Below are 27,594 nucleotides of genomic sequence, written 5' to 3' on the forward strand. Positions count from 1 at the left end.
CCCTAGACATACCAGGGACGTAACAATATATATAACCGTTCAAAAGTTTGGGGGTCGGTAAGATATATTTTTTTTTTGGTTTGGGGGGGAAAGCTCAAATTAACTCAATACTTTTATTCAGCAAGGATGCATTAAATGAATCAAACGTGACAGTAAAGACATTTATAATGTTACAAAACATCATATTTCAAATAAATGAAATATAACTTTCTATTGATCAAATAATCCTAAAAAGTCTACAACTGTTTTCAACTTTGGTAATAATAATGAATATTTATTGAGCATCAAATCATCACATTAGAATGATTTCTGAAGGATCATGTGACACTGAAGACTGGAGTAATGATGCTAAAAATTCATCTTTGATCACAAGAATAATGTATTCCAATAGAAACGTTTATTTTAAATTGTCATAATATTTAACAATATTACTCTTACTTTTTTTGTATTTTTTATATATAAAAAAAAAGCAGCCTTGGCGAGCATATGAGACTTCTTACCGATCCCAAACTTATAAACGGCAGTGTACACCTTGAATATTTTATATACACTTTAATTTCTTATTTATTTTTCTCGTATTATTTCAAATATTTGTTCCTTTTTTTGTTGTCCATGTTGCTTATCTCCATTTTGCATTTTAATGTATGTTTATAATGCACTCTCTGTAATGTTCTATTTATTTATATTGTTTACTTGGAATATCTATGTATATTATATATATATATATATATATATATATATATATATATATATGAAGAGTTCAGATGCAAAAGTCTCTAAATGCCATTTGAAATTTTCTCCTTTAATGATGATTTTTATCAAACTTGTATATTTAAGTTTAGTAATTTCACTTAAATAACAATTAATAGGCAATTATCATTGCCATTTAAGAGAAATTACTGAACTTAAATATACAAGTTTGATAAAAATCATCATTAAAGGAGAAAATTTCAAATGGAACTCTTCATATATTTTATATATATATATGTAACTTTTTATATACACTGTGTACTTTATTCCTTTACATCTGTCCTTTAAAATGATTGGGTAAAAAAAAATTAACGAAAATAAAAAGTTAACAATTTATTTAATGTATGTTTATAATTTTCTTTGGAATGTCCATGATTTTTTTTTCTTCCTTTGAGATGTTATTACTTCATACTTTTTTTTCTAGTTTTTGTTCCCAATTCCTCTGTAATGCTTGTTTATAATGCTATTTGGAATGTGTTATATACCTTAATAAAAATTTCAGACTTTCCCATTGTTCTTTGTGTGTTTAAATATATATATATATCAAATTTATTTTAATGAATATATTAAAATTGGGGGAGGGAGGTTTGGTATATATTTGAGCAATATCTGCATAGCTGGTATATAACCAATCAAATCAGTATGCTACAAGGCCTAGGGTGGGCTATGTTTAAAAGTAACCAATAAAGTCCGTTTACTGGGTTTTCAATGTGTCCTGCCCTCCAATAGTGGTCTGGGTGTTGGGAGTGGCTTTAAAAGAACAACCAATCCAGTTTGGTTGGAAGGCAAAAAGGTGTGAATGTTTCCTGCAAAAAGGTGTGATTTTTTCCTGCTAAAAACTTTAATGGGATTACTTGCCATGGCAACAAATGGCTCTAGCACGGAAGTATACGTCCACAACATACATCCGATTTGGTATCATTCCGGATGTATGCGGATATATACAAACCCATGGAATTTGACATATCCGGCCACTATACTCCTGGATTCTTCCGAATTTCAGCAGTGTATACAGGAGTATACTGGTCCGGATACACCTATTTTCATGCAGTGGAGGTCATTGGGTTTCCCTTAGGGGCAAGGGGCCTATGTCCTACCAGAAACTACAGGACGTTGACGGCAATCGGACTCAGTCGGGCAAGGGTTAAGTCCTTCAGCGAATTGATGAGTCGGAGAACCCTTCTCTACTCGTTGGATTTGTTGAGGGCTTTTCAACTGTCCCTGAGAGCCTAAAAGTGTGCTGTGGATCAGTGAGGGCGGCCAGGAAAAATTTAAAGTAGTGTGGTGGGTCAGGCGTCCCATCATTATTACTTACTGACGGTTCGGTCAAAGAGAATTATAACGTCAACATAACAAGCCTGCTGGCCGGGCGCAGCTGGGAAGCTGGGGCGGACTCAACCAGTCCTCCCGGTGTCAACTCAGCTCCGTCCCTTGTTGTCTCGAACTACCTTGATGTGGCTTCACAGCAGTGGTGATCACTCCTCCGCATGGTAGACCTTGGGGCAATGAGTCCGGTCAGCACCCGGCGGGTGCGGCGGTGCCCATGGATAAGATGACTAGTAGGGAAGTCGCCCTTCCAAACGTCAGTGGACTGTGGTGTACGGCCCCATCCACGGGACAAGTGAGGGCGGACAAACCAGTTGTTTATGTTGGTTGGCCTGTGCTGACAAGGGGTGCCGGGAAAGGAACCACCAGGAAGTAAATAATGAGAGGAAATCCCAGAACTAGGGGGATATCGCTGGAGTGATGCCAATTCCTGGCGTGGGGGTTTAGCTACCCCGCGCTGGGGTTGGGACGGTCTGCCGGTCGTGTTATCCCCCAAAACCCGAAAGATGGACCTCTGGAAACAGCTGTGGAGCTTTCTGTGGACGGTGTGCGGGGTAGGGGCGGAAAGCCATTAGCTGGGCTCTCCCTCTGCGGGGGTTCTCCTGCGGCAGGGGGACGAGGAAACAGTGGTGGCTGGAAGTGTCCTGCTTACCGCATTCTGGGCCACAGACGGACCTTCTCTGGTGTCATCCTTCCCGGGCCAAAAAGCGCTAGGGACAGAGGGTGGGTATGCCGGGGCAGGGCAGCTGGCACCCTACTGATCCGGGACGGTGTGTGGAACGGTGGAGTTACCCCCCATGTGATAAGTTCAGGATGGTATGGAGGTGCCAAAGGGAAGGTAAATGAGGGCCTGGTCAGCTCCTCAGGGTTTCTGCTGTTCTGCCTTGTCATTACAGATGCGGACCAGGACCGTAGCAGGTGAAATTAGGTGCGAGGAGGCCGGATCTACAATATTGGAAGTGGGACGGTGGGGCTCAAATCTCGAAATGGTATAATCCATATGCCGCGACCCGGAATGTAGTCTGAAAAATGGCTTCAAAGGACGAATTGGTGCGGTTCCTTGGTTCATGCGCTGCTAGACGGTGACGTAAGTATCCCCCGGTCTTGACTATTAGTTATAGTCAGGCATTTTCAAATGCCGCATATCCGGATGTAATAGTATGGAGGACGGGCCGCCTCAAAACCCGGAAAGTCGCCCCCCGGGTATCGTACCAGGTGACGATATCTGACATCAATTGGGGGACGTCGGAATCGGTAGCCAAATGCCTCGTCATCTAATTAGTGACGCGCATGAATGGATGAACGAGATTCCCACTGTCCCTACCTGCTATCTAGCGAAACCACAGCCAAGGGAACGGGCTTGGCAGAATCAGCGGGGAAAGAAGACCCTGTTGAGTTTGGCTCCTGCACGGATGGATTAATCATTTTGACACAAGGTCCATCATATCACTACTTTCCTGCATTTTCCACTCTATTATTACATGGCCCTGTGGAACATTTTATTCTGGTCAATTGACCCTATTTACTTTTTAGCGCACATTGTGTTGAACAGGTAATCTGTGCAAATAAATAGTCAGATTTTGATTTAATTTTTCCGTAGTAATTGAGAGATGGAGGCCAGGAGAGCTAAAGTAAAACACCGCCCTATTTAGAATTTAGTTTCACTTGTAAGGTAACACTTTATTTGAAGGGGTGTGCATAAGACTGTCATGACACTGTCATAAACATGACATAACACCTGTCATGAACATGAAGGAGAATGTTTATGACTGTTGTCATTAAGTGTCATTCGGTAAATTATGACACTTTTAATGCAAAGTTGACATTGGTCAAAATGTCTTTGTTATGACAACTTGACATTAACAAAGACAAAAATGTCTTGATTAAGACAACTTGACATTAACAAAGACAGAATGTCTTGATTATGACAACTTGACATTAACAAAGATAGAAATGTCTTGATTATGACAACTTGACATTAACCAAGAAATCATAACTAGTCCAACGTGTTCCACTTTACTTGAGGTAAGGGGAAATGTTAATGACACTGTTGAGCATTTGACAGTGTAATAACCCTTAATGACATCTTTATAACTAGTACAATGTGTTCCACTTTACTTGAGGACAAGTGAAATATTCATGACAGTTATAATGGTGTCATGACAACCAAAGTTAAAACCAACCATATGACAACCAACCAAACATATGACAGCGTAATGTAATGTTAACACAAAGCTAAATAACTTCTTTAAGTTTGATAATTAGACCTGTTATGACATATTTGTGACAGGTTATAATTTCTTGGTTAGTTGGTAAAGTTGTCATAACAAAGACATTTTTGGCTTGGTTAATGTCAAGTTGTCATCACAAAGACATTTTTTTTAATGACACTTAATGACAACAGTCATAAACATTCATAAAGACTCCTTCATGTTCATGACAGGTGTTATGTCATGTTTATGACAGTGTCATGTCAGTCTTATACACACCCCTTCAAATAAAGTGTTACCCTCAAATCAATATATCTGATCAATATTTCATGTCTAATTATTAACTTATGTGGCAAGAAACGTGTAATAAGCGGAATAATGTACATCCAGCAGTTTCTTCTGTTATCGCAGAATAAACCCCTTCAGGCTAATGCAAGAACCCTCCGCTTCAAGTCCTGATCAGCCTGTCGGAGTTTATTCTGCGATAACAACTGGCTGGATGTACATTATTTTGCTTATTACACAGCTGTTTTATAACAACTGGCTGTATGTATGTTATGTCCTTACATAATTGATTAATGTTGCTCTTTTTATAGTTTATAAAAGAAATTCTACAATTTCAATTGCAAATGTGCTTAAGGAGTTTGAAGATACAGGGACAATTAGCGATGACATGAGAAAACAGATGGTGAACATCTTGGTTGCACACATGATTGAGACAGAAAATTGTATAGTCTTGGGTTATTTAATTTATGTGATTATGATAGTATATATCAATTGTGAAGTATTTTAGTTGGGTGGTACACATTTAATTTAGTAAGTAATAAGTAATTATTCTGAAAGTAAGAGTGGTTTAATTATATATTTTTAAACAATTTTCATCAATGTAAAGTAACATTGAGTGTTTCCATTTTTCAGGAGAGTCCCACATCGACTTACCAAACAGAAGTATGGTTTGGGAATTATCACCTTGTTTCCCTCACTCAGAGATCCCCAAGGGAGTACTGGATATGTAAGTCATTATGTGAGATTAGAACATACATATTTTTGTCATCATTAAGAAATGTCTTTAAGAAGTTGTCATTTTCAATGGAGGGTTACAATTAGGGCTGTCACTTGATGTTTGAAAATCGATTGCATAATCGATCGGACAAACCAACACAAGTTCCGAAAACGAAAATAGGGAATCGATTTTAACGGCCTTCTCGTGGAGTGCGTCCAGCTCCAGTTCCGTTGAAAATGGAAACATCTAAGGTTTAGACATGGAAAATCAATTTTACAATTGATTCAATTAACACCTATGTCTGAAAAATCGAACAGGATTTTTTCACAAAAGTGACAGCCCTAGTTACAATTGAGTTTTACTTTTGTGTCATTTCATCAGGAACATTTTTTATGATGGCCAAAAAAACACTGGATTCTTGTCATGGCGCCTCAAGACTGTACAAAGGGGGACAAAACCTTCTGCAAATAAAGATGATCCAAAAACAGAAGAAAAGGGAGGCCCTTTGCTTGACAGACAGCTGTGTCACAATGAAGATCAGCTAGATAATGACCAAAGTGTAGAGGCTATCTCCTTGATGAATCATACAAGTGACCGTGAGGTCATCATGCAGAAGATGAGGGCCACGTTTGAATACAGACAGCGCCTTATCCATGATCCAGAGAGATCCACCACAATTCTCTCAGTTTTTCCTCGATTCCTCGATACTAAAGGATTGGTATGGATTTTGTCTTTGTTTTTCTAACCAAATTGAAATGCTAGTTTCAGAGAATTGTCAAGTAGACTGCTTAGTTGAAAAAAAAAATTTTAATGCTGATTTCTTTACATGTTTTCTGGAAACTGCTTCAGATTCATCAGGACGTCACGCTCCTCTTTGGGTCAGAAACTGCTTCCCGACTTTTTGAACGGTGGCCAACTGTTTTCAAAGCAAAGGTTATCAGGCTAGCAGAAACCTTGACTTCCACTCCACTGCTGAAAAGATTACTGTCATCTTCCAGAGAGAAAAGGGAGGAACTGGATTCCCCAGGTAGAGTTTTACAGAACAAACTTGCAATGCCTTTGGAGTTAAAATCTGCCTAGCTTAACTATTGTAGTGTTGACATTTAACATAGTCTTGTGTTTTTCAGAATGGGACAGTGACATATCATCCTTCCTTCTTCTGCATCTCTTGTCACCCCAGGCTTCAGGAAGAAAGAAAGCCAACAGAATCAGTATTTCTCAGGCTGTTGACCACGTGTTGGTATTTCAAAAAGTAGGTAATTGGTGACAAAATACAAGGGCTATTAGCATTATACTTAGATTTGGTCTGCTTAAAGGGTTAGTTCACCCAAAAATGAAAGTTCTGTCAGTAATTACTCTCCCTCATGTTGTTCAACCCCGTACAACTTGCGTTCATCTTCAGAACACATATTAAGATATTTTAGATTCAATCTGAGAGCTGGATCACTCCTCCATAGGCTTCTAAGGGATTAAAACTAGAAAAGTTATTAAAGACATTGTTAATCCAAGTGACTACAGTGGTTCAATCTCAAGTTTATCAACCGACGAGAATACTTTTTGTGCACCCAAAAGAAATAACGACTTTAATCCACTATTAATTTTCTTCTGAGTGAGTTCATGTAGTGCAACAGAGCAGCGCCTCTGTGTTCAATGTCACCACGTAGGCTCACTATTGGCTGACGTTGGTTATGTGCTGGTGATGTGTTGATGAGTGTGACGTACATCACAGAAACGCTGCTCTGGTACACTACATGAACTCATTTAGGCCCAGGCAGAAGAAAATTAATAGTGGATTAAAACTATTAATATTTTTGTTTGTTTTTTTGCGCACAAAAAGTATTCTTGTCGCTTGATAAACTTGAGATTGAACCACTGTAGTCACTTGGACTATTTTAACGATGACTTCAATAACTTTTCTGGGCCGGCTAGTTTCAGTCCTTTAAGGGGGTCGCACACCGGACGAGAAGCGCCGCGCCGCACATTCTAATCGCACATTCGCGCAAGCTCAACTTTGAATCAACTCCTGGTAGAAGAGTTGCACGATGTGTGAGTTTTAACTTGATTTATTAAATGTTGATTGAATAATAGATGATGTTTGAACGTTAATCTAGTAAAAGTGTCTGTGTTATTTTGTTGTGATGTTATCCGTTGTCTAAGCAACTATGTCACAAAATACAATAGTATTTATTTTTCTAGCATTTAGCTAACCCGAGTGAAAACAGCACAGGGTGAATCCATGTACATAAACAACGATTTGAGACAAATACATGTACATTTAATAGAAAAATATGTAAGTGGCACGACAGGGTTTTGAACAAGGTCCTGAGCCGTAGCTGGGTGCCGCGGACAGACGGCGAATGGCGCCGCCGTTGTGGGTACACTCATAGAGAATGATATGTTCGAATTTTTAAGACATGGCGCAGCGCTGCGCTTCTCGTCCTGTGTGCGATCCCGCTTTAGAAACCTATGGATGAGTAATCCATCTCTCAGATTTAATAAAAATGTGTTCTGAGGATGAACGTAAGTCGTACGGGGTTGGAACAACATGAGTGTGAGTATTTACTGACAGAATTTTCATTTTTGAGTGAACTAACATTTTTCCGTCTAATATGATGAACTGCAAAATGGGGGTTAATGTAGTAAGTTATCTAAATGTAAATCATGTAAACCAGAGATGTTCACAAGTCCTTTAACATCCAGTTGGTGCATGTACTGTTTTCTTCTGGAGTGTCTCCTGTTCTAAGCTAAAATTATTCAAATTTATGCTTACTAATAAAGCTGTACTTGTTTGTATTACTATTAATCAAATTTTTGTTTTTGTTTCTTTGTTTTCTTCATTCAGGCATGCCGGAGTATACAGGAACATCTTGAGGCAGAAGAGAATCGTCAACCCTACATTCTTGCCACAGGGAGCAGCAAGGAAGCCATCAGTCAGTTCTTCATTGTGGTTGATAAAAAGCTCATCCCCTGTCAAGAATCCTCTTCACTTGCAGCAATTGATGAACTCTTCAAGGTCCATTTTGTTTTCAGTATCACTTATGATCTTCCACTCAAAAATATGTACACTGTAATGAATCTTGGCCAGGCGAGTTACATCAACACATACACACACACACAAACCTTTCACTTCCCCCACACATCGGAATGTGTGGAATGTTTTTGAACAAAGAGAAGGACTTTTGGTGTTTAAAAACATTCAACAAAATGTTTTCAATGGTTTTTATGTATATGTGTCTTCCCCATGTCACAGTGAAATAACTTTGTTTGATCACAGTTTAAATAGGAATTAAAAATACCTTCGTCATGCATTTGAAACATAAGTGTATATTCCTTTGATATAACATAATGTTCCTTGATATCTCTAGAATGCTTATTGAATGAAACACTCGAATATGCATAGAGATGTAAAGTAAAGTGTATTTTTAATTCGTTGTACTGCCAATGAAGATCAAATTGCTATTGCAAAACCCTCATTTAACACACCCCCTTCCACGAGAAGCGCGCGCTGAGGAACAAAAGAAAGCTTCCCGCGTGCAACATCCACTCTCCGATTGGCTCAAGCCAACAGGAAGGGGATGGATTTCTCCAAGGTGATAAATGTGAGAACGCAGGTCCGCCCTCTCTCTTCTTCTGAACTTTCCAGCGCTCAACATGTAAACCTCACGGGACTCTGATCCAACGATGGATCTTTCCTTTTGTTCGTCTAAAAGTTTCATCTTTTCCTCAAGTGGACTACCAAGTTCGTCTTCCAGGAAAGGAAGTGGACTTTGCCGAACTATCTCCTCGGGTAACGTCACCTCAAAAACTCTCAGCCTTTCAAACACTGGCGCTAAATGCCGACGAACGCCACGTGACTCCCCACGGAACAAAGCAGCCATGAATGAGCCGGGACGGGCCGCGCAAACATGCCGCGGCCGCGCTTCACGTGACGCACGCGCGCCGGACCGGCGCACCTCTAGCCGACACGTGGCCCGAACGGGCCGAGCAACGAGCCCACGACTCACACAGACCACATGTGCCTTGCAAGTATACCTTCTTTTAGAGCTTCTAAGAAGCATTAAGAAGATGTTTTTGTGGTGTCCAGAAAGGTTAACTGACTGTTTTGATGAACGTAACTCTCTCTCTCTCTCTCACAACTCACTCTCTCTCTCACTCTCTCTCTCAAACTCACTTAACTTGCGCGTATCCATTGTCTAAACGCTCTGCGTCGTCTTAGTTTGTGTTTTAATGTTTGTAAATACATGTATCATTGTAACGTAGTGAATGCTTAAGTAGTAACTTTATTAAATGCAAAATATGCTTACCTTGACTGATTGTCTTGCTCATAATACGGGTCAATGATATGTCAATTTAAAGCTACACGCTTTACAGAACTATAAATACCTAAGAGGGTATTTGGTTATAGAGCAGGGAAGGCAGATTCTAGTGGCCACAGAATTTGTTTTCACAAGCTATATAACTTAATTGAGCTAATTGATTTTGCCTGTCTTGTAAAACGTGGTCCTTGCAATCAATAACAACTAATTTGTGGTTGATTGCGGGGATGCACATGTATGCATATGGGTAAAATTAATAAATTAACATGTAAGACCGGTCTGATCCAAATCTGTATGAATAATTATTAATTATCAATTATTAATTATGATATGCAAATTCCCCCCTGATCAGAACCGACCCAGAGTCTTTACAACACTTTTCTCCAGACTACAGTCTACAGAATTGATGTTGGCACTACAAGTGAGAGCCCAAGGGTGAAGGAGCTCAGAGCTAAGTTACTGAATGATGTTTAGATGCTACATCTGTAAAACGCTGCTTGCTACAACAGTAAAACTAATTCGGCACTTTAAACTTGTACATGGTTTGTATCCTGGCAAGAAATTTGAGCTGGTTTGTGCTCAGGATGGTTGTTCCTTGTAATTTAAAAGTGATGCTGGGTTTAGAAAACATTTAATTACATTTCATTGTAGCAGTGTAGCATCACACAGTGAGAATGTATCACAACAAAATCAACAAGCTCCAAATCCCGATGAAGCAGCATCACTTGTTGTGTCTGACACAGAGCAAAGTTCAGGTAATGATGCAATTTTGCATGAATGTTCTTCTGTTTCAAGGGATTGTTCCAGGGAAATGTGTGCCTCTATAATAGCTAAATTGCAGGGTAGCGGTGTTGCAAACAGTGTTATTATGTCAGTTGTTGAATGCATGGAGCATTTTGTTTCTGATTTCCATACAAGTCTAAGAGAAAAATTTTTAAACGTTGTGCCTGTTGAAAGCACAAGTAGAAGTTCAGTTGAAGATGTTTTTAATAATTTTCATAATCCATTCACCGATTTTAATACCGATACAAAATGGAGAAAATATTTCATTGAGAAATTGGGGGTTGTTGAACCTACTGAAATACTCTTAGGTGTCAGATACGATACAAGAAAGAACAAGATCTCTGGAATGTATGAACAGATTCCAGTTAATGACACTTTCATATATATCCCTCTTCTGAAGACTCTTGAATTCATTTTCAGTAAATAAAGAAGTGTGTAATCTTTTTCAAGAGAAACGGCAAAGTGACATGTATCGAGATTTTTGTGACGGACAGTATTACAAAAACCATGCTTTGTACTCCATCCATTGCAATGCACTTCAGATCCAAATTTACTACGACGATTTCGAAACTGCAAACCCATTAGGATCTAAACATGGGATTCATAAACTTGGCTGTTTATATTTTGTGCTTCGTAACCTGCCAGCACACATAAATTCGTCGTTAATGAACATACATCTAATTTCTTTGTTTCATTCTGAAGATGGAAAAAAAGTATGGCATATACTTGACAAAATACTTGGCCCATTGGTTGATGATGTGAAAATACTTGAGCATGAGGGAATGAAGGTGTCATTTTCTGAGGAGCCCATCTTTGGTACTATTGCGCAATTTACTGGCGATAACCTAGGTCTAAATGGTATTCCTGGTTACGTTGAATCTTTTTCTGCAAAACATTACTGCAGACTGTGCCTCACTGACAAGGTGTTAGCACAGGAAGTATTTAGTGAGGATGATCCGCGGGTGATATTGCGCAACAGAAACCTAAATGAGGAACATTACCAGTATCTTGCTGACAACCCTAATGAAAACTCCTGTTATGGTATTAAAAGAAATTCTGTACTCAATACCTTGACTTACTTCAATGTATCAGAGAACTTTGTGCTGGATATTATGCATGATATCCTGGAGGGAGTTGCACAGTATGAAGTGAAACTGCTTTTTGAATACATGAGTTGTAATCTAATTCCTGGCGATTCCATTCCGCAAAGATTGTATGCCTTCAACTATGGTTATTTGGACAAAAATAATCGTCCAACCAGGGTCAACCTTAACCAAGCAGGAAACGGCATTGGACTCAACGCAAGTCAGACATTGTGTCTGATTAGGAACATCCCACTCATATTTGCAGATGTGGTCCCAGAGGGGGATAAGCATTGGCATTTGATGTTGCTTCTCTTACATATTGTTAACATTATATTTTCTCCTTGCATCTCTCAAGGAATGACAATATTTTTGAAGCATCTGATAGTGGAGCATCATCGACTGTTCAAGGAGTTATATCCTTCTAGGAATCTGATTCCAAAGCACCACCTCATGATACACTACCCTGAATGCATCAGGAAAATTTGCCCATTAATCCATGTTTGGACTATGAGGTATGAAGCAAAGGTTTTTTAAGAAAAATCTAAAAAATGTCAAAAACCTGACCAAATCACTTGCAAAAACACATCAGCTCGCCATTGCCTATCACTGGGAGCACTGTCCTATCAAAGGTATTGAGTCTGGCCCTGTTTCAAAAGAATTGTTGTCCGACCTTGAAAACAATGATTTTATTTCTGAGCAGCTCCACATTGATCTCTCAAGTGAAGTAACTGTCACACCGTGGGTAAAGTGTCATGGTACGGAGTATCGTATTGGTCTTATTGTATGCTTAGACTTGGTTGAGGATGCACCTATCTTTGGAAAAATTGTTAAAATTTTTATTAAGGATGGAATTTTTTTTTTGGCATCATGTATGGAATCAGAGTTTGTTGAACATCTTCATGCTTTCAGTGTTGTTGCACAAGAGAACAGTCTTGTACTCAAAAAACCTGACGAATTGTTTTACCACAAACCTTTTGATTTACAAATGTCCTATGGCAATGACAGTCTATTTTACATCGTTTTGGACTGTTATTTGTAAAAACAAAAAATCAAATAAAAGGTTTGAAAGAGTAATATGGAGTGTGAAGTTTTTATTTCAAAGTGAATTTATTATTTTCAGATTAAATTGTATAATTCTTTAAGGCTGTTTTTGCGGAGTAAAGCTCCATTAATTGTCTAGCAAGCAAGTAAAGCATTTTATTTGAAGCCGGGCTAAATGAATAATCACTGTTATTGCACTCCTGATAAAAATCAGACCCTCAGTCACTCCAAATATATAAGACATAGGTTATAGATTAGCAAGAAAAACAACCAACAAAACCCCATAATTGTTCCAATATGATATTAAAATACCAAAATGCAACAGTCCTATCGCTACAATTGGCAGTACCGTCTGGATTATCCAGTACACCCATCCTCCCAGTGGCGCAAAAAGTGGGTATGCGCTATATGCGGCGCATAGGGGCGCAGCACAATGGGGGGCGCCAAAGCGATGGTAAAAAAAAAATATATATATATATATATATGCTATATTGTATTTCTATATGTAGCTTCCGTTGTGCGTTTCTAAATCATTTCTGCATTCCTTCAATGTTATATAAAATTTTAGAGGACTAACAGCCAGGCTAGAGTAGGCGCCCTCATGGAGAAGGGGGGCGGGTAATATCGCGAGCGGGCAGGGGGCGCAGTGAGCGCTGAGCGAGCAGGTACAAGTAGTGAGTTGTCGTCGAAAAAGATGGATAAAACAAAATGCTGTGGGGCTAAAAATAGAAAAAGAAAGAGAGAAAAGGAGATGGCATGTCAATTGATGCGACAGCAGCTAAACAACTGCATGCATTGCTGAAAGCCAACAGGTAGGATTTAAAATGTGACATCCAGGCATAGGCTATCTATATCTCGGTGGCCATCGGGACTACCGGGAGATTCCCGCTGGGCCGACGTGCTTTTCAGCCAATACATTATCCTTTTTTAATTTATTTGTCTTAACGGCCCACAAAACTCATACATTTGTTTGTTTGTTTTTTTGTTTTGTTTTTTGCTTAATTGGCGGCGCTGTGCTGGTGTAATGCATTGGTCAAAAAAAGTCAGCTTTAGTTTTTTTTCTGACACACTGGCCCATGAAACATGTCATTATGCGCTTATATCTTTCAAGTATAGAAATTAGTGCAAAACTAATTATGAAAGTTTCCTTTATTTTTCTGTGCATTTGTTTTACAATAGCCTTTATGGCTATTATCATGGAATTAATATTATAACTATTATTATTATGTAGTAGTGTAATGTAGACAGACACTAACTAAAAGAGGTTCAAATTTTTCTTTGTTTAATTTGCACCCTGAATATGGGTTGGAGCTTTTAATTTTGAACTCTCAAAGTGCACCAGACTGCTGAATTTAACATTACAGAACACAAAATTTTCTTACGGGGGAGCATGCCCCCTGAACCCCCCTAGAGAAACAGAGGTCCACCTACCACAGTTTTACCTAAAATCCTGTGAGAAACACTGGTATTGCTGTTCCAATGAAGCTTATAGTTTTCTTAGGGGGGTTCATCAAGGTGGAGTAGCTATAGTTTAATTGTGTTAATAAACGACAATTTTGCACTTATTTTTTTCTGTTAGCTGTCATTTCTTCCTACTCACTTATCACTGATACGTCACACTAGACTAGACTCCTTACAATACTCCATTTTCAGAAAATACATGTTCTTTACACAAACACATTAACATGGATCTAAACATGTGCTATGCCCGTTATTAAACTGATATAAAAGGAAAAGGTCTGAAAAATAACATCTTTAAAGTACAATAAACTCTATGAGTCATACATTTAAACTCAAACAAGCATGTGAATAGTATTTGGAATTAAAATAGATTTTCAGGTATCAGCAATAGTTCAGTCTATACCCACATTACTCTAACATTGATAACTGCACGTGTATTCCTAATACTCTTTCATATCACTGTTTAACTTGTCTTTAATCTTTTTTACTCTTCCATGAAATATGCTAATGACCTGACTACATTATTAACTAAATTTTAACCATTTAACAGTTACTGTGTTATCACTATGAACTCTCAAAATTATTAATAAACTGTTTTACCTCTCAATTTGACTGTGGTTCTTAATTTAACGGTATTAACGTCCTTTATTTTTACATGTAATGGCTGACAAAGCAATGGTAAATGAGGGTCACGTGTATATACGAGGGCTAAGAACAGTCACGTGTGCCTCGTTAACTCCAATTGCCCAGACTTGTCTCTACACGCATTTTAATCAATGTCCATACACATATATTCGGTTAATTATGCCTCATCCCACACTCACGTCGAGTATATATTTTTTTCAACCTTGTTTTGCTCACGTTAAGAGTTACTAGTTTCCTACTAATTGAATAGTTAACACTCCCGTCCGCCATTTCACGACATAACTCTTAATCACCGTTAAAACTTCACTTTTCTTAACGTTTCAGGCACAAACTATGGCTCTATAAGAATATAATACCAGTGTAAGGTTATTGTCAGCTTACCTGTATGAAACACAAGAAAATGCAATGTTCAAACAAGGAGCATATTTCTCTGCACATTCGCGCTTCATCTCGTGCTGGACTACTTCTATGCTGCTAACTAGTCAGCCACTCATGCGCCGCGCAACTCCCGGGTGCCCCCTGCTGGCGACTCCGAGTCTCACCAAATTGAACACAATGAAAGTCATACAAGTCACTAACGATAATATGAACAGTTTGAAATTTAAAGAAGGGTGCTTTGATATCTGTCCCATTTTACATTCTTAGTGCTACACATACCCCTCTGAAACTGGGTAGTTGCGCCCCTGCATCCTCCCCACATAGACATGAACCACCCAACCCATGCCCCATTAGCATGTTCAGGCTCCTTTACCACCTGTCTCATGTGTTCCATCCCCCAGTTATGTTGTCACTGTAGTCTGCAATGTTAAAACAAGACTTCTAATTCAATTTAGTAAGCCCTATTGAATGCTGTTTAACAAATCTTACCAGATAAGACTTATAATTTTATCCTTTCTTGTAACCAAATTAGTTGTTCAAAATGAACTCTAATATCTCTAGTACAGACACATTGATCAATACATTTCCTATATTTGCACCAATCAAATCAATACTTAGTTTGATTCAAACAAAATCATCACAGAAACAGATTCTCCTGTTAAACTTAAACCATCAGTTGGCAGGTGGTTCCTCCAGGTGTGTTGATCATCTCGTTCGCCCCATGGACGTTCCATGTTCACCAGGGTGACACTTTGCGTGCTGTCGCAATGGTCTTCCCACGTCGGGAGGGAGGCTGTTACTAGCACTAGCCTTTGACCCCTCACTTTATGCTCTATTGGATGGTTGAGGCCTGCTGGTGTTGTCTTAAGGTGAGAGGCTTGGACCCAGTTGTCACATTCTCTGATCCTTTCAAGGTTTCCCTTAATTCACGACCGCACCCCCACTGGAGTGAACCATTTCTTGCCTGCTTTCACCTGCGAACAGAGACCTTAACTATTCTTGTTAGTGACAACATCTATTAACGCATCTGCTTGTCTGGCCGGTCTTCCCTTTTAATGTGACCTGTGGAATCAATAACCTGAAACATTATCACTGGATCTTAATATCATTCAGAGTCCTTTTTCCTCTGGGAAACATTCAACTCATATTGCTCATGTCCTCAGTTCTGTTTGCTGCAATCCATCCTGAGATTCTGTAAAAGGAAAATCTTAGTTATGCGCTGCGCAGGTGTGACACCGTTCCGTCACACTAATAACCCAGGCCAGGGTAGTTAGCCAAATTCATCCCTAGCCATTATTTTATTAGACACATTCTGCTCATGTCTTAAAAATCCGCATGATCTGTAGAGAAAAACAAATGGCGAGGTTATTTTCAGATAGTAAAGTACACGTAGTTTCTTTTGTCCGCTGTGCTGCCATGGCCTTCGCTGCTGCCTCTGCTGGCGTCTCCTGTTGAAACAGTCCTGAAATTGTGTTATCAGCGTGTGCAGCCCACTTATAGACAGCAACATTGCCCCACCTGTGCAATGGCTTTCAGCAAATTTAAACCCCTCAGTAAACCCATATTTGGCAATTGTTACCATCCCCCTTTTGATGCATGACCCAGCTCATGCATCAATTTAAATTAATCTAATTCTCCAATCAACACTAACCCAAACAGCATCCTTCAGCCAATTTTCGCCCAGACATCTTTCTCTGCCTCTGAAACAAAAATATTACTTAAAGGCCCAATCTCACCTTCTTATCGAAGTTTTTTGAAGGGCAACGGCCCAGAGTCGCACAGCGAATCCTGCTTTTCAGGCCTGTTGTTTGGTCTCTCAAGTCAGTTATCTACAAACATTTCCAAAGTCATCAATTGATTCTATCAGGTCAGGTCGTGCTGTACAGACTTAGTCTATGTCAGTCAAACATGTCCCCCTCAGTTCATAATTGTTAAGGACTCTCTTAATAATTCGATATTAACTTAGCCATTTTTCTTTGTTGTTGCCGTCAAATCTACACCCTTTTTGTTGATCTCAACCCCTGACAGACCCCTGACAGACGTCCGTCAACAAATTCACAAAAGTTTGTCATTTACCTTGGCCCATCTGTGATGATAAAACTCACAAAAGCATAAAATGCTTTCACTATTAAACACACACACACACACACACCAATTCCTCTTAGCTCTTTTCTATAATCTCCATCAGAGTGTGGTCCCCTGGCATACATAGAGCTTGTCACAATGAGAAACAAGCCGTGCTGTAAGTGCGGTTTCTGGTGAGTGGGATAGAGGGACTTACGTTCCTGGGGCAGACTGCCGTGACTCCTCACAGCTCCATCCCCCCCTAATGATAAAGGATGCTGTTGGCCTCGCAGACACCCGTCCACTCTCATACCCAACCTCACATAAACACCTCCATCAGGAGATGCCCAGTGTCTGCGTGATCCCCCTGCCTTAGGTTGCCTCCTATTTGGCCAAAGAAGGTCTTACCCGTCATCGAGATGACCACTCGTGCACACATGGTAACCGCCATTTTCCAAAACCCTTTTCTTCAACAAAATCTGTTGTTTCTGGAGCTTAGGAAAAATATTCAAGAGTCACCAGGGCCATTCGGATTGCCTAATAGTTGTAACACAGGGAGACAGGTTAATAACAACAGTATTCAATCACTTAAATCCATTAACCATCTTAAAAGCAGCAACTAGCTACTCAGTGGATTTAGATCACAACCGTACATTCAGTGCACTTCATCTGTAGGCGGAGCCATCAGCCCCGCCCCCGTCTCATGGTGGGGACTAAGATCTTCAGACAAAGAAGTTACTGGTTCACAAACAACCTAGTCAAAGATGTATCTAGTTTCGTCTATTATTATTTTAATGATTTCTTGAAAGTCCTTCAGTTTTACCTTTAAAACATTTAAAATACAAATTGCCTCTGAATGGCAATGATTTCTCTTAACATCTCTGTGTCTATGATCTTCAACTGAAAAACTGTGTTTTAATACAAATAGCTTATTATCACTAATGACACAGGCTCAGATAACAGCTTCTAGTTGACATTGAATGAGAGAGAGACTGTGAGGGATTCAGTACTGGTACTGCATGCTCATAAACTTCTAACATCAAACTTTATATTCTATTCCAGCTTAAGGCATCTTTGCCAGAAATTACATACGGTTTCAAATAAACATTATTTACATTTGTCTTTTGCCCACATCAGGGAATTAAGGCATTACTAATTTCCTCTCAGATTGAGTCTCTGTTGCACTGGCAGTTTTCAGCCACAGCACACACCAGATTCAGATAAGCAAACTGTTACATTACAGCCCAAAACAAACTTATCTTTTTGAAAGCTAAACATCAGCTTCTAGTTCTTTCATGGTCAACTTCTCAAGTTGTTTGTTTAATCAGCATTCAACAACTGCTAATAAAGTACTGCTTCTGCTTATTTGTTCTTAAATAAAAATAATTATTCTAGTTCTCAATAAACGTTTCTCATTTCCCAATCTCAATTTTAATCGTCAAGTTCTCTACCATAGTTTACTATTTGACTTAAGTTTTCTCTTGGAGTTTATCAATCTCCAATTAGGATTCACACTAACTTTGACGAGGCAAGCACTCTCTGCTTGTGATACTTTTGCAGTTATTGTAAATCATCTGTGCGATTAGTCTCTATATCATCTAAAACCTTTTTAAAATGTTTAATTAAAACACAATCATCCTATTAGTTACTTTGATATATTTTGCAACTTACATTTGTTGGAGTCATTCATTTTACATCAAACTGTATTTCATTATTTCACTATAAAAATTACTATTATAGATCTTTTCTTCAAAAGGACTCTTTAAGACTTCAATCTTTTGACCTTGTTTTTATCTCTTATTTCTCAGACGAAAAATGTTAATGTCATCATTTAAACGCGGATCTACTTCCAAACCCACATTAATACCAGAAGTTGTTGTCACTTTCACATTTTCAACCACCTTCTCGTGGGCATTTACAGTTACGTGTTGAATGATCCTGCTTACCACAATTAAAACACTCTCTATCTGCTCCAACTTACTGCACACTCTTGAAGCAGTGTGTCCCACTCAGGAATGCACACAGAGCCACTGATAAGCAGTTCTCTGTATTCCTTTACAGTCCACCAGTGGCGGATTTAATCACAATAGTCCAATCATAATCTTCTTCATTATTATTGACAGAACATTAATTTTCATAAGCTGCATCGAAATGCTCAAAATATTCAAAGTTGTTTTCACAAAGTTTCTTTAATCACTTGCCTAGGGAAATTATTCCCGACCCAAACTTTCCTTTTATAAAACAATATCTTATTTCAATGTCAATCAACCTTACTGATTTCCAGAATCTTTGGACATAGCTGTCTTTACATTTTTACATTTATGATGAACGCAGCCACAACAGCCTGTTTGCTTTTCGCTGCCCTGTTCCACTGATTTCTTCACTAGCCTACCTTTAGCCTGGTAGCGCTCAGTGTTCCCTCACTGGGAAAATCATGATACTTTATCAATTTTCTATATCCACACCTTTCTGCCCATAATGTTTTCTCATTTGACCAAAACACCGGTGTATCATATCTGGCAAGCTTGCTCTGAGATTTCCCCATACTGGCTGTTTCTATTTCCCCCCATGGATTTTCCTTGGACGCGTCTAATAATCTGTCGGACGTCTCCAACAGATCCGATCTCTTACCCCAAGATCGGTCAAGGTGCACTACCATCGCTTAATCTACTGGAAATCTTTTGACCCCGCTGCAGATCTTCAATTACCCCACAGATTAGAGTCCACCTGAAATCTCTTGACCTGCTTTCAGCTCTCAAGTGACCTCGGACCGTAATCTGGGCGAAATCTCTGACCTGACAAATGTCAATTAATTTCAGATTTACGAAAACTCAGTGTCCATATGAAATTTCTTGACCTGACAACAGGTCTCAATTAATCTTGAACTACTCTCTTATTCGCAATTTACGAAAACTCAGTGTCCATATGAAATTTCTTGACCTGACAACAGGTCTCAATTAATCTTGGACTACTCTCTTATTCGCAACCACCGAAATAGACCCCAGCCAGTACAGTTCCTCTCAATTATATACCCAATATAAAATGAATTTAGCTGTGTCTTACCAGGATGTCTTTTTTTCTGTGCCTCGGGTTCTTTTTTGATTCCAGTGGAGCCTCTCCTGGGCCTGATAGCGGTCGGCCCCTCTCTCTCAAGCTTACAAGGTAGAGCTGGAACTGCTCAGTCCAGGTGGCCAAACACCGTCCGCTCTCAGGTCCAGAAGGCACTTCCAAGGAATCCCATTCTTCTGACACCAATTGTTAAGGCAAAAATTCAATAAACAGACATCACTTCGTAAGAGACATTCTGAGTCAAATTAATAAAAGAAAAGAGAAGTTTATTCTTGCAAGAATAGGCCCAGTCGCTAACACAGATTGGTACACTGTGAAGAGAGTGACGCCCAGAACACAGGCCGGGGTGAAGACTAAATAGCCCTCCCCAAGGTTATTTACTGCAAGCCGAGCCTTCTCTGTAAATTTCCACAAAGTTATAGGATTCATGATGCCAGGTTAGATTTACTAACCCCGTCCCAATCTAAGATGACCCCTGACCCGGCCGGTCCTCTGGTGCCTAGCTCCACTCCTGATAAGGGAGAACAAATCACTTCCCCCATCCCATAAGACATTCCTCTGTGGTTACATATAGAAAGTGAACATAATAAGGAAATAATGAGACATAAGATCCAATAATCATATTAATATATGTGAGATTAAAATTTCCACAACAACACCATATTACATATGCATTATAATCTTAATGTTCTTCAATATTTAATGCATTTTTTAATAAATCTGGCAAGATTTCATGACAGCCACCATTTAAATGTTTATATTTCATATAATCTTCTTCTTATAAAATTAAATAAAGTGTAATTTAAGTGTTTGTATAGCTACAAAACAGTTCATTATTACCTTCATATTAGGCTAATGAAGACTATAGGCTACAACTAGACTCCCATAAATTACAGCATTAGTTAAGAGATTTAATTTCCTTGAGAAAATTTGCCATTTATTGTAACTGATATCCAAAATAATCAATATTGAATCGAATTGCAAGCTTGTAAATCGAATTGTGAAATTTGAGTCAATACCCAGCCCTAGTTATTATTATTATTGACCCTAATTATTATGGTAAATGATCAGTGTGGGCAGTGCTTTAGGAAAACTGTTCTGCAGGATCATAAACACACGCATCGTCTCACACATCTCATCGCACAACATTTGAAATAAAGCACAGATTGGCTTTCTACCCAAACACTCTCATCAACAAGAACATCAACGACAAACAAAGACAAATATTTGCATGTTTTGTAGACTTTAACCCTCTGGGGTTGTTTGTTTCAGAGTCACACTCGGGGTGTTCGGGTCCAAATGGACCCAAAGGGCGGGATTCATATTTAAAAAAACAAAAATCATGATTTTTTTTTTTTACTCGTTTTTTATAATATTTTTTCTTTTCTTTTTTGGTGTTTTGAGAAAATTTCAAAAAAAAAAAAAATTATAATTAGTATTAATGCAATAATTATGACAAAATGTCCCCCCATTGAACATAATAGAAAAAATATTTACATTTTTTTATTTTTTATTTAAAGCTGTATTTCATTTTAGAGTCAAGCCTAGGCCTCATAAAATCAATTTTTGAAATGTGGTGGACAAACTGAGCATTTTAAAAATACAAAACACATGTATAATCTGAATTTTTGGTGTGTTTGTGTATAAAAGTGTGTTTGTGTATGTGTATGTGTGTCTGGATGTGTCTGTTTTGCACTCTTGATGTTTTATAGATTCACCCCTTCACTGTTGTGTGCTTTTTTTCAAGATCGTTGCTGATTTGTAGATTGTACGCACAAAAAAAACTCAGTATTTTCACATTTTTGCCAATTTCCCATTCATTTTCCATGCGGGTCCATTTGGACCCGAACACCCCAAGTGTGACTATTTTTTTTACAACCACTTAGACTACTCACATCCTGTCCCCAATTTTTTTGGGTCTTCAAATACCAAATATCAACAAAGTCACCAAATTTCGGACCATTCCGAGGAAGTTGTGATTTTTAAAATTTTTTTTATTTAAATTCTTCGGGTCCATTTGGGCCGAACAACCCCAGAAGGTTAAAAAAGCATTCGATTCAATCTGGCATGATGTCTATACTGTACAAAATCCTACAAACTGGCATTGGCGGGAAAACTTTGATTTAATAAAATTTCTGTACAGCAAAAATGTGGTGAAAATCAGGAACCACAGAAGCGCGTTCTTCCAGCAGGGCCGTGGAGTGTGTTTGTGTGTGTGTGTTATTCCAGCAGGGGTGCTCTCTCTCTCTCTCTCTCTCTCTCTCTCTCTCTCTCTCTCTCTCTTATTCCCTGTATTCGCTCTTGTGTTTTGCAGAATCACCCCAGCAGTTTTTCCTTGTTTAAACACTTCTTGAATTAATGACCTGCTCTTTCTTGCTATGTTGGAAAACATTGCTTTTGTCTTTCTTGCTCGGGGATTCAAGACTCTAAACAAGATATAGAACCATTTAAGTCTTTTGTCTGAGATTACGGTTATTTCCTGTAAATGTACAGTACACTTGCTGTGAGCTGTTCTCTTTCTGCAGGCCTGGCTCACCGAGATTAATGAGTTTGCTCAGCAGAACGTAGTGATCATGCTTCTGGGGAACAAGGTGAGTAAAGTATATCCTGAAATACTACAGATACAGCACTGTCCTGATCTGAAACCTGTATTTGGATTAGCCATGCATGTAGAACATCAGTTCGTAAATAAGTTATATAGAAAACATTGATAAGCTAATACATAATGCATTGTTTATTGATTGATTTTTCAGGCTGATGCCACTCATGAAAGGGTTGTGAAGCGAGAGGAGGGTGAGAAACTGGCCAAGGTGTGTTATATCAGCACACAAACACACTTACACAGTCATGTAGACATAAAAAAAAAAATATTGGTGTAAAATCTTTTTAATGAGGTAAATGCAGCTTTAAATGGGAAACCGGCATCACATTATGCAGGTTTCACTCAAACATTTCATGCATTACCTGTTTGTTTTTCCCGTCACGCTGCAGAGTAGATCATGCGAATCTCTTGCCTAATTGAGCGTCTTTATTGTCTTTGAGAGGTTATTCCGTTTAAATTACTCATGCATATGACACACACACACTTACTTCGAGCTGAACTGTGTAGGTTTGTAACTAATTTGCATAATTCCAGTCTCTGGTGTTGATTGGCTGAGCAGCGCCTCTTAGCTCCGCCCTCAAACACTGTAGTGTATCTGAGACTGAAGAGTTCGGTTCGTGACAAAGCAAATCCACTTTGATGAGATTGATACGGTAAAACACACGCCATCGTTACTGTTCGTATCACTGTGTGTAAAGAGCTGAGATTCACATATGATAATGATCGCTTTCTGACCAATCACAGCAGAGCAGCTCTCAGAGAGGCGGAGCTTAGAGAGGCCGAATGACACTGTTTACACGAGAACGCTCGCGGGTGAAAATGTAAAAATATTTGATCGGATGTGCCTTTTGTTTACACGGCGAAATCTTAGGCTATGTTTACACCTAAACTATCTGAAGAGAAAACGCAAAAGCGGCGTTGCATTATCACTTTTTATTCTGCGTTCAGACGAGCGTTATGGGTGGGAAATCCCAACCCGATCTCACGGGAATTCGTACGAATTTTACGAGGTGGCTAATTCGTAACAATTCATACGACCTCACTCGTACAAATTAGTACGATTTTGCTAAATCGTACATATTTTGCGAATTGGCCAATTCGTATGAATTCGCACGAATGACTTACCCCTGACCACGCCCCTAAACCTACCCATCACGTGGGTTTAGACAAATCGTATGAATTTGTACGAGTGAGGTCGTACGAATTAGCCACTTTTTAATCACTCGAATTGGTCGTGAGATAGGGTAGGAAATCCGCATGCATATGGTGATGCAAAAGTGTGTTAAATTTGATGTTGTGTGCGCTCCAGACGGCTAGGTGGCGATGTGAAGCACTGCCACACAACAACACCAAGTCCGCGCGCCGGCGTACAACCTTCCGTCTAGCAGACTTTTGCGTTTTTACTCTTTAGACGGGAACGCGACGGTGGAGCGTTTTTAAGATTTCCACTCTGGAGGGTGTTTTCACTTTTTTTGCGTTTTTTAAGCCCCAAAAACGCCGTCGCCGTGTAAACGAAAAGGCACATCCGATCAAATATTTTTACGTTTTCTTTTACGTTTTCACCCGCAAGCGTTCTCGTGTAAACAGGGCCTTAAAAACACTCCACTGCCGCATTCCCGTGTAAAGGGTAAAAACGCAAAAGTCTGCCTGACAGTGAAGGTTGTATGGCAGTGCTTCACATCGCCACCTAGCCGCCTGGAGTGCACACTACATCGAATCTCACACACTTTTGCTTCACCATATGCATGCGGATCTCCCACCCAAAATGGTAGTCTAAACGCAGAATAAAAAGTGAAAACGCCACGCCACTTTTGCCTTTTCTCTTCAGATCGTTTACTTGTAAATATAGCCTGAGAAAAAAGAGCTGATGCTGTAATGTGGATTATGAGAAAATTAAAGTGTTAATTGTCATAGGAGACCTTTAAATCGGCATAATAGGGACCTTTTAAAGGACTTCTGAAGCACTGATCTCACTGTTTGTAAATGTGATATGCATTATGTCGATGGATCATTTGTGCATGCATATTTTAAATTAGACAAATGTTGTCTTTCTCTCTACAGGAGTATGGCGTTCCCTTCATGGAGACCAGTGCAAAGTCAGGTCTGAATGTGGAGTTGTCCTTCACTGCTGTGGCAAAGTAAGTCACTTGCTAAATCTGTGCATGATAAATAGAGCCGAGAATATCACACTCTTATTTTTGTCACATCATCTAAATAAATGCACACACACACACACGTGGCAGCCGATGCCTTTCCAAATTCAGGACAATTTTTAAACGTAACTACAAGACTTCATTAAATACATTTGCATGCACAAAAGCTGCATCTTATTCATTAAACCACCCGTAATCCAATTTAAGTCATGCTAAATATGCATTTACATTTACAATACATTTAGGAAGTCTTTTATGCTCACCAAGGCAAGATTGATAATAATCATAAATGTTTGTTGATCATCAGATCCTCATATTAGAGTGATTTGTGAAGGATCATGTGACTAATGATGCTTTGATCACAGGAATAAATTACACTTTACTGTATATTCACATAGAAAACTGATGATTTACATTATAATAATATTTCACTGTTTTAATGCATTTTTTATCAAATAATTAAAGCCTTGGTGAGCAGGAAAAAAACGTAATTATTCCAAACTAATGACCGGTAGTGTAAACATACAGCAAACGTTTATCGGCAGTGACTTACAATATGCACCATGTATACTGTCTGTATATTCTGCAAAAGGAAGAATATACAATAAATATGCATTGTGTAGAGTAACTCGCACATGTAAATGCAGTTTCAGCCTCTTCTCTGTGTAAATGAGTGTAAAATGAACAAAATCACAAACTTAGTGCAGTTAATGTGTGTTGAGAAAGCGTCGGGAAGTGAAGGCCAGATGTTCTGCTTACGGGGATTTATCTTTACATTTACAAGATTTTATGCAAAAGTGTGTCTGTATTTGAATAATATAATAAAATCAAGGCCAGAATACCATTACTAAACACCAATTACACTATTGCATTACATTCAGTTTGAGGGAAAACACTTAGATGAAGACTGTGTTATTCACAAATGCAATTAATGATGTAGCCGTGAAGCAACTGATTAAACGAGTAGTTCACTTTTGCTGATAATTTACTCGCCCCCATGTCATCCAAGATGTCCACGCCTTTCTTTCTTCAGTCGAAAAGAAATGAAGGTTTTTGATGAAAACATTCCAGGATTTTCTCCATATAATGGGCTTCAATGGGGTCCAAACGGTTCAAGGTCCAAAAGACAGTTTCAGTGCAAACTACAAACTGTTCAACGACACCAGACGATGAATAAGGGTCATATCAAGCGAAATGATCCCTCATTCAACGAACGAAATGACTCGAAAAAAGATTTGTTCATTTTGATGAACGAGTTCAAACAGGAGAGTCACGACAGAGCAAGCCGAGCATTTGTGCTTATAAAACTTAAACTTTGTTATTTATTTATTAAATGAGCGATCGTTTCACTTGATAAGACCCTTATTCATCGTCTGGTGTCGTTGAACAGTTTGTAGTTTGCACTGAAAGTGTCTTTTGGACCTTGAACCGTTTGGACCCCATTGAAGTCCATTATATGGAGAAAATCCTGGAATGTTTTCATCAAAAACCTTAATTTCTTTTTGACTGAAGAAAGAAAGACGTGGACATCTTGGATGACATGCGAGTGAGTAAATTATCAGCAAAAGTTTTTTTTTTTTTTTTTTTTTTAAAGTGAACTACTCCTTTCATAATGGAGAAAAACATGCTGTTGGATCATAGATGCTAAAGTACATCAGATTACAGTAATCACACGGTGTGTGTAGGTGTGTTTGCATCATTACCAGGTTTTCCTAATTCCTTCATTGAATCTTGTGCTTAAATGTGTGCTAATAAACCTCAGGCGTTGAGTTTTCCTGAGGATTGTGCTGTTTCCCTCAGGGATCTGAAGCACAGGGAGATGAAGGAGCCGAACGAGCCCAAGTTTCAGCTGCAGGAGTTTGTTAACAAGGAGATGAAGGGAGTCGGATGCTGTCGCTCATAAACCCGTCTCATTGTCTGTGTGTTTCCACTCTTTCATCCTCTTCTCCCGCATAAATTGGAGGCTGTCAGATATTCAGTGTCTCCGGAGACTTTCATTTTCAAACACTGTATTTTTTCTTTGGACCTTCATGCTCTTCACAGCTCGCAAACAGAGAAGCAAGCCGTCGTCAGGGCGGTCGGCATGTTTACATTGATAAATACGGGGAAGAATGATGTTCGGTCCTGCTTTCTGACCCGCCGCCTCAAGCAGATGTGAATGTGTTTATCTCAACGTTTGCTTCGGTGTATCGCATCATCACTGCTTTACTTCTGGTGTGTGTGTTAGAAGGTAAAACACACAGAGAACTGAGGCGTAAAATCAGAATCTGTGCTTTCAGTCTCATTCATGCTAATTGAGTCCTGAGGCACTTTCTACACACTTAAAGGAGTAGTTCACTTTAGAAACTTTTGCTGATAATTTACTCGCCCCCATGTCATCCAAGATGTCCATGTCTTTCTTTCTTCAGTCGAAAAGAAATGAAGGTTTTTGATGAAAACATTCCAGGATTTTCTCCATATAATGGACTTCAATGGGAACCAAACGGTTCAAGGTCCAAATGAGAGTTTCAGTGCAGCTTCAAAGGGATTTAAACGACACCAGACGATGAATAAGGGTCTTATCAAGCGAAACGATCGCTCATTTAATAAATAAATAAAAAAGTTTAAGTTTTTTAAGCTCAAATGCTCGCCTTGCTCTGTTCTGTGATGCGCGTTCGTGACTCTCCTGTTCGAACTCGTTCATCAAAATGATCAAATCTTTTTTCGAG

At 39.0% G+C, this 27,594-nt stretch overlaps 2 protein-coding genes across 2 annotated transcripts; both read left to right on the forward strand.

The window, feature by feature from the left end:
- The first annotated feature begins 5,887 nt into the window (after nucleotides 1-5,887).
- On the forward strand, nucleotides 5,888-12,243 carry LOC148997211 (uncharacterized). The gene is made up of 5 exons (XM_089118707.1): nucleotides 5,888-6,007; nucleotides 6,139-6,316; nucleotides 6,417-6,541; nucleotides 8,132-8,331; nucleotides 12,064-12,243. The coding sequence occupies exons 1-5, from the start codon at nucleotides 5,897-5,899 to the stop codon at nucleotides 12,107-12,109; spliced, it is 660 nt and encodes a 219-aa protein (XP_088974833.1). The 5' UTR covers nucleotides 5,888-5,896; the 3' UTR covers nucleotides 12,110-12,243.
- Nucleotides 12,244-22,670: 10,427 nt separating this feature from the next.
- On the forward strand, nucleotides 22,671-26,957 carry LOC120485811 (ras-related protein Rab-26-like). Its single transcript, XM_039681590.2, has 4 exons — nucleotides 22,671-22,722; nucleotides 22,885-22,941; nucleotides 24,795-24,871; nucleotides 26,687-26,957. Exons 1-4 carry the CDS (start codon nucleotides 22,705-22,707, stop codon nucleotides 26,787-26,789), a joined length of 255 nt encoding a protein of 84 aa, XP_039537524.2. The 5' UTR covers nucleotides 22,671-22,704; the 3' UTR covers nucleotides 26,790-26,957.
- Nucleotides 26,958-27,594: the final 637 nt, after the last annotated feature.

This window comes from Pimephales promelas, chromosome 2, assembly GCF_988280905.1.
Source record: "Pimephales promelas chromosome 2, fPimPro1.hap1.1, whole genome shotgun sequence".
Classification (NCBI taxonomy): Eukaryota; Metazoa; Chordata; class Actinopteri; order Cypriniformes; family Leuciscidae; genus Pimephales; species Pimephales promelas.